A 15,656-nucleotide genomic window follows, 5' to 3' on the forward strand; every position below is an offset into this window, starting at 1 on the left:
TGTATGCCCACAGGTAAAGTAAGCAAGCCAACTAGGAAAACGGCGGGGCAGGCCGTGTGTGCACGTGCGTTTCTCCTTTATATGTACATACGTCTGTGCAGCAGCAAATCAAGCCACCCAAGCAGCACTGTGCATCTCTCGCAATAGTCCTGTTGAGCATCCACATACACCGCTATTGCTTGCCATTTACTACGATCGATTGATTGGTTTAGGGCATACAAACGCATGCATGCCTCCGTCCCCTGCAAGCAAAATCCCAATTTAACATCAGCATGGGTGGGCTGTGGCACGCCTACGGGCGACATTACCAAGATGACCCTCCATCCATGACCGTCCACACCCTGTATGTACGAGCCCCCCGCAAGCCCCGAGCGCCAATCAACAAGCACGCTAGGTGAAGCCGCCGTCCGGTCGTCTACAGACAGGGTAGCAGGCACTCTTGAAACCCCCACCCCTCCCACCCCCGCAGCATCAATTCAGCCAACCCCAAGTGTGCATCCCCATTCACAACTAACCCCGCATGCACACAAGACCCGCTGATGCAGCTCCCTCTCTCACCCAACTCGCCCAATCGAACAGGCGGTCGTTAAAAACAAAGTGCGCTGTGCTTTGATTGCTCGCGCGCCATCGGCAAGGCACAAACATCAGAAATGCAAGGCATGCTGAATGGATTGTGAGCATCATCGTATTGATTGGAGCATGAGAACACACACACAAAGCACATTATTACCCTACTACTTCTTTCAATCAACTTCATGCGGGTAGGGATAGGCACGGAAGGCTCGCCAGAGCGAGCGCTCAACAATAACCTTGAGAGAAACAATGACAGACACACTCTCAACCCTCCATCCCACAGCGGCTGTATGCGTGCATGCAAGCCAGCGCCCAACGGCCGTGTGTGTGTGCGTGTACACATACACACGCACACTACTTGTGCCGTGGACGGCCGTGCTTCTGATGACCTGATATGATCACAGCAGCATCGCCCGCGCACAAGCACACGCACCGGCCGCGTCCGGTGTAATCCCCACCTGCTGACCACCTGGGATGCATGCATGCTCGCTCATCATCATTAGCAGCAGGTAGGAAATGAAACGTACATGTGAACATGGACATGCCCGCATGCTGCCTAGCAGGCATCCACGCAGCGCAGGTCCGTAGGCGCATGCATGGCGCAACATCAGCCACGCAGAAGACATAGCATCTGTCGTATGCCCGTGCGCGCACCATCCACTTCATCGAACCAGCCGTTCATCATCTCCACACAACGTACGTACGTCAAGAAAGGTGCGGTGTCTATCTGGCTAGCGTATAGCTGACACGCATCCCGCCGCCAGCTCCCATTCATGATCCCAAGAACAAAACCCACATGCACGCACGATGCTCCTGCCTGGCAACCCCGACTCATCATGGTCGTACGTACCATACGTGCTTGCGTGCGTGCTCGTCGCATATCATCAACAAATCTATTGTTCCAAGCAGTTCTTCGCACATCGGCTTTCGTCCGCCGCCGCCACCACCGCTTATTACTTCACGGTGTTTTCCACATATCAAGCCGCACACCAGCAGCCGCCTTGCAACATACAGTTTGCTGCGTGCATGGTAAGGGCTTGCATGGCATTGTAATGTAGCCGCTCACACGCGACATACACAGCCACCTGCCCAGCCGGCTCACATTAGTAATAAGACTCCACCGACCCACCGCCGTGACATCCCAACTAACCGCCGCGACCGCTCGCTGAAAATGGAGCTAGCAGCAAGTAAGCCAACAGCAATCACTTCAAGACTGCCGCCGCCTGCACGCACTAGCTAGCCAGCCAGCGAGCACGCAAGCAACTTCCCACGCACACAAGCAACTACCCCCATTACTCTAATTACTCAAGACCATAGCCACCTCCATAGTACGACTGCTGCTGCCCGCCGCCGCCACCGCCGCCGCCGCCACCTCGAGCAGAAGCGTCAGGCGGCGCAAGCATGTAGGTCCCTGCCGCGCCGCCTGCGCCGCCGCCAACGCCGCTCATGCCAACGCCAACGCCAGCAGCAGATGCAGGCGAGTCGTAGATGTCCACGCCAGCGGCGTGCCCGCCGCCCGCAAGGAGGGCTTGAGCGGCCTCCAGCGCAGATGCCCCAGCCGCCGCCGCTGACGGCCCGGCGGCGCCGCCGCCGCCGCCACGGTTTCCGCCAGCACCGCCGCCAGCACCGCCGCCAGCGACGTGAAAGAGGCGGCCGCCGGCGCCGCCAGCCGCCATGAGGGACGACGCTGACGCGGCTCCCTGGTCCGATGCGTAGAGGAAATGATCGGCGGCGGCTGTGGAGGTGGCCGTGGCGCCTAATCCGCCGCCGCCGCCGCCGCCCATGCCCATGCCTCCGCCGCCGATGCCGATGCCGCCGGTGGCATAGTACTGGATCTGCGGCGGCTGTGGGTGCTGCCCCAGCTGGTGCTGATTGGATCCGCTGGACAGCTGGATGACACCTGTAATATTACGTGACATGCGTGGCGCAAGAGATAAATAGTGTTATTAGAGCGGCGCGAAGCCGCGAGTAGTAGTGCATAGGTGGGCTGCAGTTGTCAGATATATATAGACGCGGGCAGCATATCCCAGAAGGTACATATACCCACGTAAGCGATTATTTCCGGCAACGCCCGTGTTGCGTACAGCAGCAGCGGCTGCTGAATTCCACGCACTGCGCGCGGATAGCGAGCACAGCAGCTGCGTGCGCAGCAAGCACAAGCGCGCGCTCTTGCAGCAGCCGGCCTAGCCAAACGCAAGCAAGGACTAAGCGCACTGAATGCCACACGTGTTGCGGTGTTGAAGTTGATGCGACGGACAACTGTGTAGCTAGGAGACAAGTGAGCTTTACGTAAGCGCTTACGTAAAGCTCACTTGCGTCGGTCGTCGATTATCATAAAATACGTGGGCAACGCAACACGCAGTTTTACTGATCACGTATAGTCGCCTAGCTGGCACGCAAGGCTAAGGCTTTCATATGGGACGTGGCTGTGAATAAAGTAAAAATGAAGCCACGACTAGATCGTGCGACTAGATAGGTGCATATTAAAGCATGTTAGTTCAAGAGCATGCTTGCAGCTTATTATACAGCACAGACAAATGATGACGCAATGCATCGAGCTTCATGTTATGCGCTATCCTTCCCACGCACGCACCTGTCCCTCCTGCTGGCCTGCCGCCGTTGCCTCCTGCTGGCCCGAGACCAGCCGCTGTCAGGTTGGCGTATTCCATCGGGCTGAAGAAAACAGGCCCCGAGTAGCCAGGCGCCGAGATAACGTTGTACACTGCGGCACAAATGGAAGACCGGCAGGCATAAGCTTGTCCGCGGTGTAATAAATAGCGTGCAGGCCAGTCATGCGTGCCAGTAATGTGCGAACAGCAAATTGATTGGATGGTACGTTTATTATCGTCTGCTGGATGGCTCGTAGAGAGCGGGTACGGTCAGGGACTATGCGCGCACAGTGAGTACGGTATCGTTTCATTGCCAGGCGCGAAGAGTAGTAGAAATAGAATGGATACACCCTGCCGTCGGCAAGTGGTGTTATTACTAAGGGAGTTGGGGGAGATGAGGAGACGGGTCAGGCCCGCCGCCTCCTGCACGCCCCTACTACCGAGCATGGGCGGTAGGCGGGCGGGCGGGACAAGCCCGCACTCCGCCAGCCAGGCAGGATATAAAGTCAAGACAAATAGCAGTCAGATCACGCGACAGAGTCATTAAAGCGGCTCTGCAGGAGCACGCCGCTACAAAAGACGTAGCAGGTACGGCCAAGGCCTAGCGCGCGTATACGAATACACGGTAAATGGTATGTACAGCAGCTTAAACTTTGCTGCGCGAATGCAGAATGCGGTAATTAGGATATATTCAGAGCGTGTGGGAACCAGGCGAGACACATATACGGTATGCACTAGCACAGCAGCGATCGAGAAGTGTGCAGCACACCTCTGGCGCGAATCCATTCGCTACGCACGGCTACATAAACCTGAACTACTGATAATTTTATGCTGCTGTAAATATCATTTGGATGGGTGCGTGCTTGGCACGAACCACGCGCTTGGCAGGCTTGGGTTGACGCAAGTCTCAATGGGATGTGTAACTAGCCAGCAGCAGGATTCGAGTACGCGTACGTGCGTGTGCATGAGTGTGGGGGGCGGGCGGGACGACGTAGCAGCATTAATGGATGGACCCGCCGCAAGTAAGATGCATGCATGGTTTATGCCTTTCACCACGAGCAGTTTGTCCGCGTAATTACGCTGCGCTAATTTCACAACGGCATATCATAAACAATCATGCAAGGACCCAGATAACTAGCTATGAAAATATTCGGTCTATCACAGCTGTATCACCAACAGCTGGCCCCATCCACCATGTACGCAAGCGCTGTTCGATTGAGCTAGCTGCGGCGCATGCTCTATGCGTGCGTTGCGTTGATCATGATGAGTGACTCGCACTTAGACAGCAAATATGCAGAAAATAGGTGATTCATCCGCCAGGCAACTACCGAGATAGACACGTGCATGCAATCCGTGATGCAATCAATCTACGCTCGGTCGCGGCAGCAAATACAGCAAACGTGGCCAGCAGCGGCGCAGGCCGCTATGCAAGCGACGGACTCGTGTTAGTTGTTGGGCATTTGTGCATCTCGACATATTTACACTTTTATTTAGTATGTTTAGTACGGTAGTCATTCAATGACTTGCCACATCGTGCACGTGCGCAGCAATTGCGATCGAGCCGCTATCTGCCCTGGGCTCCCACACATGTATTTGTTATATGTATGGTACTGTCCCCAACCGCCCAATCAACCCTGATCCTATCCAACGAACCGTTACTAACGTCGCCATCCCCACATGTATGTGTTTGCGTGCGCCTTCAGCTGGCAGAAAAAGAATGGAAATAGAGACACCCTACCTGCCATGGCCAACCACGTGATTTAAATTACGGGAGTTCGAGTTCTACTACTTGCATGCCGCCCTCCCCCCCTTTTCCACCATCGTCATTTCATAGGTGAATGGCTATAGCCCCATAGCAAGCCGCCTAGCTAGCCCCCTCCGTATCACTGCCATACCCCCGGCCCATCCAGCCCTCCACCCACCTGGCCCCGGCAGCGGCGTCGTGGACATCTGCATTGGCTGCAGTGGCTGCATCGGCTGTGCGTGTGGGCAGAGGAATAACAGCGGCCACGATGCACATGGGAGACATGTGTATCAGGTATTGACGATGCGCTAAGAAACTAAATGCAAACGGCGGAGACGGATATCCAAGCTTGCTTGCAGGCAATCAGCAGATAGCTAGCCGCGGGGAGGCAAACGCACAACGCACAACGCACAACGCGCACGCGCACGCGCACACACACACACACACACACACACACACACACACACACACACACACACACATACACAGAAAAACACACACACACACACACACATTTGCATTTGCCGTCATGCATGCGCCCATGCCGTCCCCCGCCTGTTTACTTGCTCGTGGTCGCCCACCCTCCGTCTCTTTCCTAAATCGCGCAACCCCTAGTATAGTTAATTGGGCTGGGACTGGGCTGCGTGTTTGCTCTTGCTAGTCGCGCGCCGCCGCGCTAACATGTTCCTTCGCTCTTGTTCGTGACACTCCCCTGCTGCCGCCCTGTGCTCTGTTGTTTTCTTATTCGCTCGTAGGTGAGAATTTCATCGAGGATTGGGCGGGAGCTTGGACTTAGCGGCCAGGAGTAGCGACGCGGAGCTGGGAATTGTAGGAGTGCCTGGGCCTCACGGTACCGTGAGCACATGCATGGGTTTGCACCCTTGAGAGCGTGTGGACACTAATCCCCCCTCGAGGTTAGAGTAGCGGGGGTTGCGCGATTTCCGGTTGGTAAGACCGGCGGCTCAACGCAGCAGGTATGCGAGGTAACTTCAGGTAACATCCGTAAACCGTCGCTTTGCTGCATCGCATACACTGTCTTTGCGCAACGTTTTCCTTGTGCTCTTTAACACAAGTGCGCGAGCCGGTTCATGTCCCGCGGGCGTGCCGGGGCCTCTAGGGCTCGTGTTTTAGCGACTTGATTTGTGAGTGTATGGACAATTTCTGGTGGTGAAATTGCCCTATGCTCACAAATCTGTCGAAGGGTAATTTTCGGCGTCCTACTCAGTGCTGTGCTGCGTGCCGTCGCGTCTGGACGATGCTACCGAAAATTGCTATCTTGTCGGAGTTTTGGGCACTAGGCCTGGAGCCCGTTCCGCGGGGTCGGGGACCGGGCTGGGGGCCTTGTGGCGCCTCGGGCGCGCCGTGTTCCTCCTGCTTGTCGCGTTCCTCTGATTTGCGCCATAACCTGTACTGACTTTGGGCCCGCCCTCCCCGTGCCGCTGCCCCGCGGCATCGACGTCCCCATAAGCTGTACGTGTACTTGGACCTGGTGCTACATGGCCGCATGAGGGGAGTACCTAGCGTGTGCCGCCTCCGTCACACCATGGAGTGGGGAGCGGGGGTTTTTCCCCCGCCAGCCCATGGTGCTGACACCCCATTTGCATTTGCCGTCATGCATGCGCCCATGCCGTCCCCCGCCTGTTTACTTGCTCGTGGTCGCCCACCCTCCGTCTCTTTCCTAAATCGCGCAACCCCTAGTATAGTTAATTGGGCTGGGACTGGGCTGCGTGTTTGCTCTTGCTAGTCGCGCGCCGCCGCGCTAACATGTTCCTTCGCTCTTGTTCGTGACACTCCCCTGCTGCCGCCCTGTGCTCTGTTGTTTTCTTATTCGCTCGTAGGTGAGAATTTCATCGAGGATTGGGCGGGAGCTTGGACTTAGCGGCCAGGAGTAGCGACGCGGAGCTGGGAATTGTAGGAGTGCCTGGGCCTCACGGTACCGTGAGCACATGCATGGGTTTGCACCCTTGAGAGCGTGTGGACACTAATCCCCCCTCGAGGTTAGAGTAGCGGGGGTTGCGCGATTTCCGGTTGGTAAGACCGGCGGCTCACCGCAGCAGGTATGCGAGGTAACTTCAGGTAACATCCGTAAACCGTCGCTTTGCTGCATCGCATACACTGTCTTTGCGCAACGTTTTCCTTGTGCTCTTTAACACACACACACACACACACACACACACACACACACACACACACACACACACACATTCTCCACGTACGCGCAATCAGCATACTCTCCGCATGTGGTGCGGTGTAATTTGTAACCCCAGCCCAACCTGCGGCATGCACTACCGTGACTAAATGCCATCCACGCAGGCACTCACCACCATAAATTGCGGCGGCCCAGCTGCGCTCAGGAGCTGTGGGTAGCCGCCCCCTGCTGCCTGCTGCTGACCCATCCCGCCGCCGCCAGCCGCCAGCATCCCGCCGCCGCCGGCAACGACGCCCGCCGCCGCCGCGGCGACGGGCGTGGTGCTTATGAGACCCATGGCTGCGGCGGCAGCGGGTGGCGGACCCACCACCTGAGCCGAAGCGATGTCTCCGGTTCCGCCGTACAGCTGCACGCATGCATGCGAGCATATCACACACACACATCAAGGTCGTACTAGTGGGTACCGTAAGCAGTACCGTACGTAGCACCGTAAGCAAAGTCAGGTATGGACGAATGCGACGTGGATTGCGGTATTAGTAAGACGTAGTAAGGGACGGACAGGGACAGCCGGGCGGCTGTGTCGTCATTGGACGTGCACGTGTATGAACTGTTGATCAGCACGTTGTGATTGTGGGGATGGGGATGTGTGATCGATTGCTTGTCTAATCATGGCATGGATGCATTTCATTCTTTCGGCATGTACTGCCTGCCCGCTCAAAGTTAGCACGCAAGAGCTGGAAGGGACAAGTGGAGCAGGTAGACGACCTTGGCGGGAGTGGGGATCACATGTATGACGGCCCAAGCCCAACAGCAGACAACGAATGCATCCCAACGGTTTCCGAATCCAGCTGTCTACACTATCTACACGCGCATTTCGCATGCACGCCTTCAATCCCGCCCTGGACCTGCCCTTCCCCCCGATGCGCGCCGCACGGCTGTGGAGTAAAATCAAGCATTCGCGCCGCTGTCTGCAGAGCGCTTCTGTCCGTGTGCGTGGGCCAGCACGTCATTTGGTTCTACATTAGTCAGAGCCCCGCATGCAAACCGACGCACCCCATCTAATAACGTGCAAAGCGTTTTAGTCCTAGAAGAGAGAGGCTAGACCATGCGTTCTTGCAGCACGTGCTGCATCATACATGCACGTGCGTGCGCCCACGCGCGCTCCCACGCCCGCCCCACGAGTTTGCTTACGCACCTGTGAAGGGGGCACCAGTCCATAACCTGCACAGCGCCACGGCACAAAACAACAGAGCGACAGAGCTATTAAAATGAATTGGCACGTTTCCACAGGGAAGAAACGCGCCGGGCGTGTTAGGAGGGACCAAGTCAGGCTCGCTCGCCTTTCCCACCTGGCGCGTAGACAGGCTTGTTGGACAGCGGCTGTGGCCCGCGGTTGCTGTGCCCCGTCGCCTGCCGCAGCAGGGCAAAGCCTTTGAAGGTTCCACGCACGATGTCATGGACCTGCAAGGAGGTTGCGACCAGCTAAACCGAGAATGCGAGCGGTGGATGGCTGGAAAACGCGTTCGGACTGCTGCACCGTGACATGCACACCTTAGGCTTCCCGAACGTTATGCTGAGCCTTACCATTGATAACGCCATGTTAAGGCTGTGGGGATTGCCGCTGATAGCGATTTTTGTGGGGTCGCTTGTCTGCAGCACGAACAGCAAGCTCATCACTGGTAACTCAAACTTTTGGCTTGATAAATCGCACCGCAATTAGCGCAAGGCGAACGCAGGAGAAGGGACGAGCGAGTGCCATCTCCGTCGCCAGCTGCGAGCCCACCTGGTCAATCTGGATCAATGCACCGGTGAACGTCTGTAGAGCCTTGATTGTGTCGCCATCCCTTCCTGCGGTGCCAAAGCCGAGGGTCGATGTCTGCCTCGCCTGGCCTTTGAGCAACTGCAGACGACCAACGCACCAATAACGCGCCCAACCATCGACTTGGGGCATGTCAGCATCGCTGTCTGGCGCCGCCCGCTCGCGGGCGCCCCGCCCTGCTGCTGCTGCATCTCGTTGCCCCGCTCTCTGCCGCCCCGCGCTCTCGGCCCTGGCCGCTGGCTCCAGCTCAACGTAACGATTGAATTGCAAAGTGATGGTACTGGTTAACTAGAGATGACACAACGCGGGTCTTGCGTAAATTGCTGCAAGTTGAACTCAGCAGTCTCAGTGAAAATAGAGGTTTACATGAAAGTGGAATGCGTAGGGAGATTTCATTGTCTCCCTCTGTGTTCTCGTTATTTCAAACACCCATAAAGGAGCCAATACACGAGCTGCCAGTTTGCGTACGAGATCCCGCGAGCAAGGATCTAACCGGCTCGCCACATACTGCGCAAGTGGTACAAGCACATGAAGCAGGCACATGTAGAAAAACAGAGCAAACGAAACTCATCTGCCTTGTTACGGGTCGTATCCAGTACTGCGGTACATTGCGAGTTCAGGTGTCTGGAGCAGCCGCGTTTCCGGCTACTGTCTCGAAAATGCAGAAGCATTCTCACTTCTGTATTTGCGTATACCGTTTCGCCCGTGAGCGACTAAACCCAACCGCCCCGCCCTTAACGTGCTTTGCGTTTTGCTTGCGCCATTGCACGCAGTTTATCTCCTCGTCCTATCTGTCATGTGCAGGCGCAGTGCAATGTACCCGAGCGAGGGCTTGGTGGTGTGGATGGGCCTGGGCGAAAGGGATGGGTGAATGAGTGAATGCGCTCGACATCATGACACGACGCAGCAGCCTAACGTGTGGATGGGATACCACCACGTTCAGGTGTGCGATGGACACATACAGGCACATAGAGGCTCGAGGTTTGTGTACGCATGCGATATTGCATATGATTATTACAAGGAGGGGCAGTCCGACCAACGAAGGTGCACCACAGCCACGCCATGCTATGTATGAGGGGCCATGTCCGGCCCACAGAGTATTGCAGCAGCAGCAGCAGCAGCAGCAGCAGCAGCAGCAGCAGCAGCAGCAGCAGCAGCAGCAGCAGCAGCAGCAGCAGCAGCAGCAGCAGCAGCAGCAGCAGCAGCAGCAGCAGCAGCAGCAGCAGCAGCAGCAGCAGCAGCAGCAGCAGCAGCAGCAGCAGCAGCAGCAGCAGCAGCAGCAGCAGCAGCAGCAGCAGCAGCAGCAGCAGCAGCAGCAGCAGCAGCAGCAGCAGCAGCAGGGAGATAGGGCAGAGGCGCCAAGAGAGGAGCGTGGATGGCAGGTGGCGGCGGTGGCGAGCGGTTCGGAGTGTGTGCTGGCTCGAGTAGCTCTAGTGCATGCATGTCTCTCCCGCGCGCCGTACTCATCGCCTGCTGCTGCTGTCATATATATCGGCCTGCTGTGCCATACACACATGACTCGATCGGCAGCTTGCTGCAAGCAAGCAAGCAAGCAATGCTAGCTAGCCGTAGGTGTGGCAAGATAGCCGTACGTGCACACGCACGCCCGTGAGCACACGCACACGCTTGTGCTAGCTCACTGGCCTCGGCTTACAACTTCATGTTCGCTTGTGCGTGTTGCGTTTTTCAAGCACGTCAATAACGCACGCGCACGCGCACACTGTGCGCGCGCATGGGCGGGCGCGAATAACCCATCCTGTTTCCCTTTTAGCACACCGTCGTACCCTCGCATGCATCAGGCCCGCCCATACATCCTCCCTCCTGTGCTGCCTCCTAGCTCCGACAACCTCTTCTGGCATTGTGCGCATTTCGTTTCCTTGAAGCATTGTCGATAACACATACACCGTCGCACACATGTCGCAGCACCCAGGGGATGCGTCTTCAAACTAGGGGCAAGGAGGACAGGCAGGGGGCCAAACCAGGGCTTGCGTCTTCCACTCGGAGGAAACCGAGGCGTCCGAAACTGGGGCTTTGCGTCCGAACCTGGTCCGAAGCTGGTCCGAAAAGTTCGGACCGGGAGGCTCGGATGGTAGGGGCAGTCTGGGCGTGGCCAGCGGCGTGAACGAATGAAGGGCCCTAACCATATGTTCTCGCCCACGGCATCCAGAAGCCAAAAGTGCCTAGTGTTTAGCGTTGGGGGGAGGGGGGGGGGCTACGCACCCTCAAACCCCCCGGGAAGGGGTAGTTGGCGAGATTCAGGGACCGTATGTATGCAGCCCCACGCGAGAAATGCACCCCCGGAAATGTCCAATCTTTCTCGCCCGAGGGCCGCGCCTGTGCCTTGAGGATGCGAGCCCTGGGCCGAATGAGCCCAATCATCAAGTGCGAGATGTACGTATGGCGCCATGTATGGATGGAAAAGCCTGAAAGTCCTTCACGCTGAGGGGCTGTGTTTGGGCCTGCTGCTTTCCCTCGGCTCCCCAACCCAATGAAGATGACTATTTTCTGCTGATGTGGCGGGCGTGCTGCCCTCGAAGGTCTAGAGCAAGGCGTCCGCACCGATCACATGGCAGGTAGGGAGTTGAACACGAGGTGGGCTTGCGATTGGTCGAGGGGATTACCATTCATAGAATCCCGTGTGTGACTGATGATGAAGTCTCAGAGCAGGACCGCCGATGGCATGGCGTGATAGCGCTCGCCAAGGGGAGTCAATTGACACCACGTTGGTAACAACTGGGGGGATCTTAACCCCCAAGCAACAAGTTTTGTTGTTGTGTGTGCTGTGTGTGTGTGTGGGGGGGGGGGCGGTCGTGGTCGTCCCCTCACGGGGGGCCCTGGGGGATTTCAGGGCATGGTGTCTGGCGCTTTGTTTCCCCCTCCCCTGGTGAGAAGACACGCTCTGCATCCCACTCATCCGATCGGATACCCGCCCTGGCTATCAAAGGACTGCAGGCGACAATACCGACGCAAAACGCCCCGCTCAGAGTCCAGCCATGGCCACGTGCTGCGGCCCCAAAGCAAGGCCTGTGTGGGAGGAAGGCCTGGCGGCGCGTCAGTCCCATACACTTGATGACAAGCCGGGGCTTCCCTGAGTGTATGGAACTTGTCATCAAGTCCTTTTACGGCGTTTCCTGCTACAGCCAGAGCAGACAGGGCAGCAAGGCATACACCACATCCCATATCGGCGGCGCCAGCCCGGCAGGCGGCTGGACGAGCCACAGAGCAGCATGCTCAAAACACGCATCAACAGACCTCCCATGGTCACAACCATGTTCTCCCGCAAGGCCCGTGCCACAACGCGATCCCAGAATGAAGCGGTCAAAGTAAGGTAACGCGCAACTGCTGTCACTGCTTGTGCTCACGCTTTCTGTTTTGCTGTGCTAGCCTACAGGCCTCTCCAACGGTGTGCTCGCTGGCTTTCTCGATGTCGCATTGTTAAGCATCGTCGATAAGCGGTGCCGCCGTGCCGGCGCCCCCGTCGTTCATGCTCATACCATCCACACGCACGACATGGAGGCAACACAACCCCGTTATGAATTTACAACGGCCACAGGCGGCGGGCCAGGCAGCTAAAGCCCGACTCGCCTTCGGTAGCGTAACCCAGCACCACACACATACTGCAAGTGCTTAGCCTGCAGCGCAGACAGCTGGGAAAGTTGGAGGGCCAGCTGCATATGCATATGCAGCCCTGTCTTCACGTTACCGGCACGCTCCGTGAACAACAGCGGCGGCTCCCCTCCTGCACCCAGCCCAGGTCCCGTTGGGTATGCGAGTTGGCACAGATTGTTAAACGAACAGGCTGTTAGCTTTCGTTGGCGGCAACTCAGCCAGTGAAGCAGGTCGCGGTTGAGTGCTATATACTCGCGGCGGGGCCCATGTAGCCCAGCCATGCAACCCGCCATGACTAATAAGCGCACTGCGGCACCCCTCGGCACACATACACGGCGCATTGCCCCGAGGCTTCAAGGAGGTTGCGACACACCACGACGCTTGCAGCCCCTCAAGCTGGCAAGCACCTCTCTCCGCGTCTCCGCGTCTCCCTGCAAGCAAACCCACCAACAGCCCGGCTGCAAAACAGAAGGCAACCCAGCAGGCCCTACCGTTCCAACCCCTATTAAACCGATCGGTATGGGCGCGGTAACCGGGCGGTCACCCTGATAAACCGATGGTCAGCGTCGGTCAGCATCGGTTACGATTGGTAGGGGTTGGCCGCACGGTAAAACATTGGTTAACGCTGGTAAAATGGTCACTTCCCGGTAACCCATTGGTATTTGGCTCCTACCCAGCCCTTGTCCAGGCCCTTGTCCAGGCTCTGCCCAGGCTCGCTCAGCCCCCACCCAGATGCCGCCCAGGCCCGCCCAGCTGCCGCCCAGGGCCGCCCAGCTGCCGCCCAGGGCCGCCCAGCTGCCGCCCAGGCCCGCCCAGCTGCCACCCAGGCCCACCCAGCCTGGCCAGGGCCTGCCCCCAGCGTAGATGCGTGCAGCTCTGGCCGCGGCCGTGCCTTTGGCCATGGCTGGGGGTGTTAGGCTAGCAGACCACGTTGGGAACATAGGGGCGAGAAGTCTGGGGCGAGGCCTGTGGGATCCTTGGGGCGGCCTCGCACCTGCCACGCCCCTGAACCCCCCAGTAACCCTCCCCCGAGCTGAGACCGCCGCGCTTCCTGAGCTGTAAACTTACTTTAGTAATGTAGTTGCATGTAGTGTATGCTTCCTGAGCATAGGAATGCAGCTGAGCAGCTGGCTGTGTCGACCGAGGCAGCAATGAACCCCCCCGGTCACTGCTGTCACTGGCGCATGGCTTTAGCGGTTGATATCAATAGTCTGTTATGCACTCAGAGTACTTGTCGCAGAAGTTCGGGCTTTTCGGGTGTCTTAGGGAAAGTGGTCGCGCGTCCCCCGGCCGGGGGACGCCAACCCATGTTCGTCAACTCGTCGAGTTGTGTGTTTGAACTTGGCCACAAAGTGCATATTGACTAATGCCTATATAAATCAATCAACCCCAACACCCAAAGCCGTCCAGGAGTGCAGAGTACTTTACATCACCGGGTTGAGGCCGTTGTCTCCATCTTACATCCTTCCTAGTACACTAAGTTAGAAGCTGATATCTTTCCCAGTACAAAACACAACGTTGCCCGGGGCCCTGGCTTGGTGGTGCATGCAACGTCGGCAGCATGGGGCATTTTAGGAGTTCACTTCATTTCTCTGCAGTCTGCGTTCATGCATATGCCTCTATCATACATAAACTAAAGCAATAAAAGCAAGCTATACAATGAACCAATCATTATTTGCGTCGCTCCTATTCTGGGACGACTGTGCTTGAGCGGTGGATGCCTTGTCGACTTTATGCAGCGACAGTATCAAAACAATGCAAAACATGAATGGAGGCTCATGATAACGAGCTGGCAAGCTCGCCCGTCAACAAAGGCAACCGCGCGTTGACCGGGGCGTTTCCACTCTGCAAATGGGCCTGGCGTAGTACCATGTGATTGCTGGCTCGGGTAACATGTGCATTGCACTGAGACAATGCCAGGAGTTTACAGAATGTGTGGGTCCACAAGTCAACATTCGCGCCGCTTGACGCCCGCAGGTCGCTGAGCCAGGTGCAATGGCGTACATTAGCTCCAGGTCCGCCGTGCGCGGGCCCGTTTTCGCGGCTGGTGTCAAGGTTGCAGGTTGGGCTGCGAGCTGATGGCGCACGGTCAGTCTCAATGCCCGCCGGGCTCGCGCCCTTTCCCGCGGCTGGATGGTGTCAAGCCCGCAGGGCATGGAGCTGGCTACAGTTGCTATGGCATCGCAATCAGGTTAAGGCCCGCCGTGCTCGCGCCCTTTCCCGCGGCTGGATGGTGTCAAGCCCGCAGGGCATGGAGCTGGCTACAGTTGCTATGGCATCGCAATCAGCTTAAGGCCCGCCGTGCTCGCCCCCTTTCCCGTGGCTGGATGGTGTCAAGCCCGCAGGGCATGGAGCTGGCTACAGTTGCTATGGCGTCACGATCAGGTTACAGCCCACCGTGCTCGCGCCCTTTCCCGCGGCTGGATGGTGTCAAGCCCGCAGGGCATGGAGCTGGCTACAGTTGCTATGGCATCGCAATCAGGTTACGGCCCACCGTGCTCGCGCCCTTTCCCGCGGCTGGATGGTGTCAAGCCCGCAGGTGGCGCGAGGACTGCAGTCAAGCAGTAAGTTTGCAAGGCAGTGGCATGGTCCCGGGGACAGGGAGGGCAGCTTTGAGGCAAGGGATGGGCCCATCCCTTCAATCCCGTCTCACATATTGCACCGCATTGCTGCCGCAGGGATGGATGGTGGAGCGAGCTAGGACATATGCTGCAATGTTGGCGCATGGTGTCCATGACGGTGCTGCTTAGTGCTCAAGTGGCTGCTATGGATTGTGGAGGCCAGACCATGCCTAGTCACTTGTGTGAATCAGCTTGGAGGTAGGCTGCGTGTGGACTTCCCAGCTGCAAGGGACTTTATCCCTCTGGTCTTGTGCAGGGCAAGGCGGGGCATGACCACTGCGGTCTTGTAATAGCTGTTGGATGCCTACTGTGCCTCTCTCATGGACGGGGCGGGGGTTGTAGCGTGACTGCGGGACTGGCGCAGCAGCCGGGGGCTGGGGCAGCAGCCGGGGGCTGGGGCAGCAGCCGGGGGCTGGGGCAGCAGCCGGGGGCTGGGGCAACAGCCGGGGGCTGGGGCAACAGCCGGGGGCTGGGGCGGCAGCCGGGCGCCAGAAGCTGGGGCGGCAGCTGGACAGGCCTGGGCGGCAGCTGG

General features: G+C 57.9%; 3 protein-coding genes across 3 annotated transcripts; 2 read left to right on the forward strand and 1 right to left on the reverse strand.

Moving 5' to 3' along the window:
• Positions 1 to 72: 72 nt before the first annotated feature.
• Positions 73 to 9,478, reverse strand: CHLRE_15g640200v5 (uncharacterized protein). The gene is made up of 9 exons (XM_043070636.1): positions 8,995 to 9,478; positions 8,859 to 8,923; positions 8,660 to 8,725; positions 8,425 to 8,536; positions 8,271 to 8,296; positions 7,248 to 7,481; positions 5,105 to 5,159; positions 3,167 to 3,295; positions 73 to 2,473 (listed from the first exon to the last, which is right to left on the reverse strand). Exons 1-9 carry the CDS (start codon positions 9,083 to 9,085, stop codon positions 1,875 to 1,877), a joined length of 1,377 nt encoding a protein of 458 aa, XP_042916452.1. The 5' UTR covers positions 9,086 to 9,478; the 3' UTR covers positions 73 to 1,874.
• Positions 9,479 to 9,588: 110 nt separating this feature from the next.
• Positions 9,589 to 11,090, forward strand: CHLRE_15g640203v5 (uncharacterized protein). The gene is made up of 3 exons (XM_043070637.1): positions 9,589 to 9,761; positions 9,991 to 10,276; positions 10,818 to 11,090. The coding sequence occupies exons 1-3, from the start codon at positions 9,709 to 9,711 to the stop codon at positions 10,842 to 10,844; spliced, it is 366 nt and encodes a 121-aa protein (XP_042916453.1). The 5' UTR covers positions 9,589 to 9,708; the 3' UTR covers positions 10,845 to 11,090.
• A 3,054-nt stretch (positions 11,091 to 14,144) lies between these two features.
• Positions 14,145 to 15,426, forward strand: CHLRE_15g640204v5 (uncharacterized protein). The gene is made up of 2 exons (XM_001701087.2): positions 14,145 to 15,067; positions 15,182 to 15,426. The coding sequence occupies exon 1, from the start codon at positions 14,602 to 14,604 to the stop codon at positions 14,794 to 14,796; it is 195 nt and encodes a 64-aa protein (XP_001701139.2). The 5' UTR covers positions 14,145 to 14,601; the 3' UTR covers positions 14,797 to 15,067; positions 15,182 to 15,426.
• Positions 15,427 to 15,656: the final 230 nt, after the last annotated feature.

Source organism: Chlamydomonas reinhardtii, chromosome 15 (assembly GCF_000002595.2).
Source record: "Chlamydomonas reinhardtii strain CC-503 cw92 mt+ chromosome 15, whole genome shotgun sequence".
NCBI lineage: Eukaryota > Viridiplantae > Chlorophyta > Chlorophyceae > Chlamydomonadales > Chlamydomonadaceae > Chlamydomonas > Chlamydomonas reinhardtii.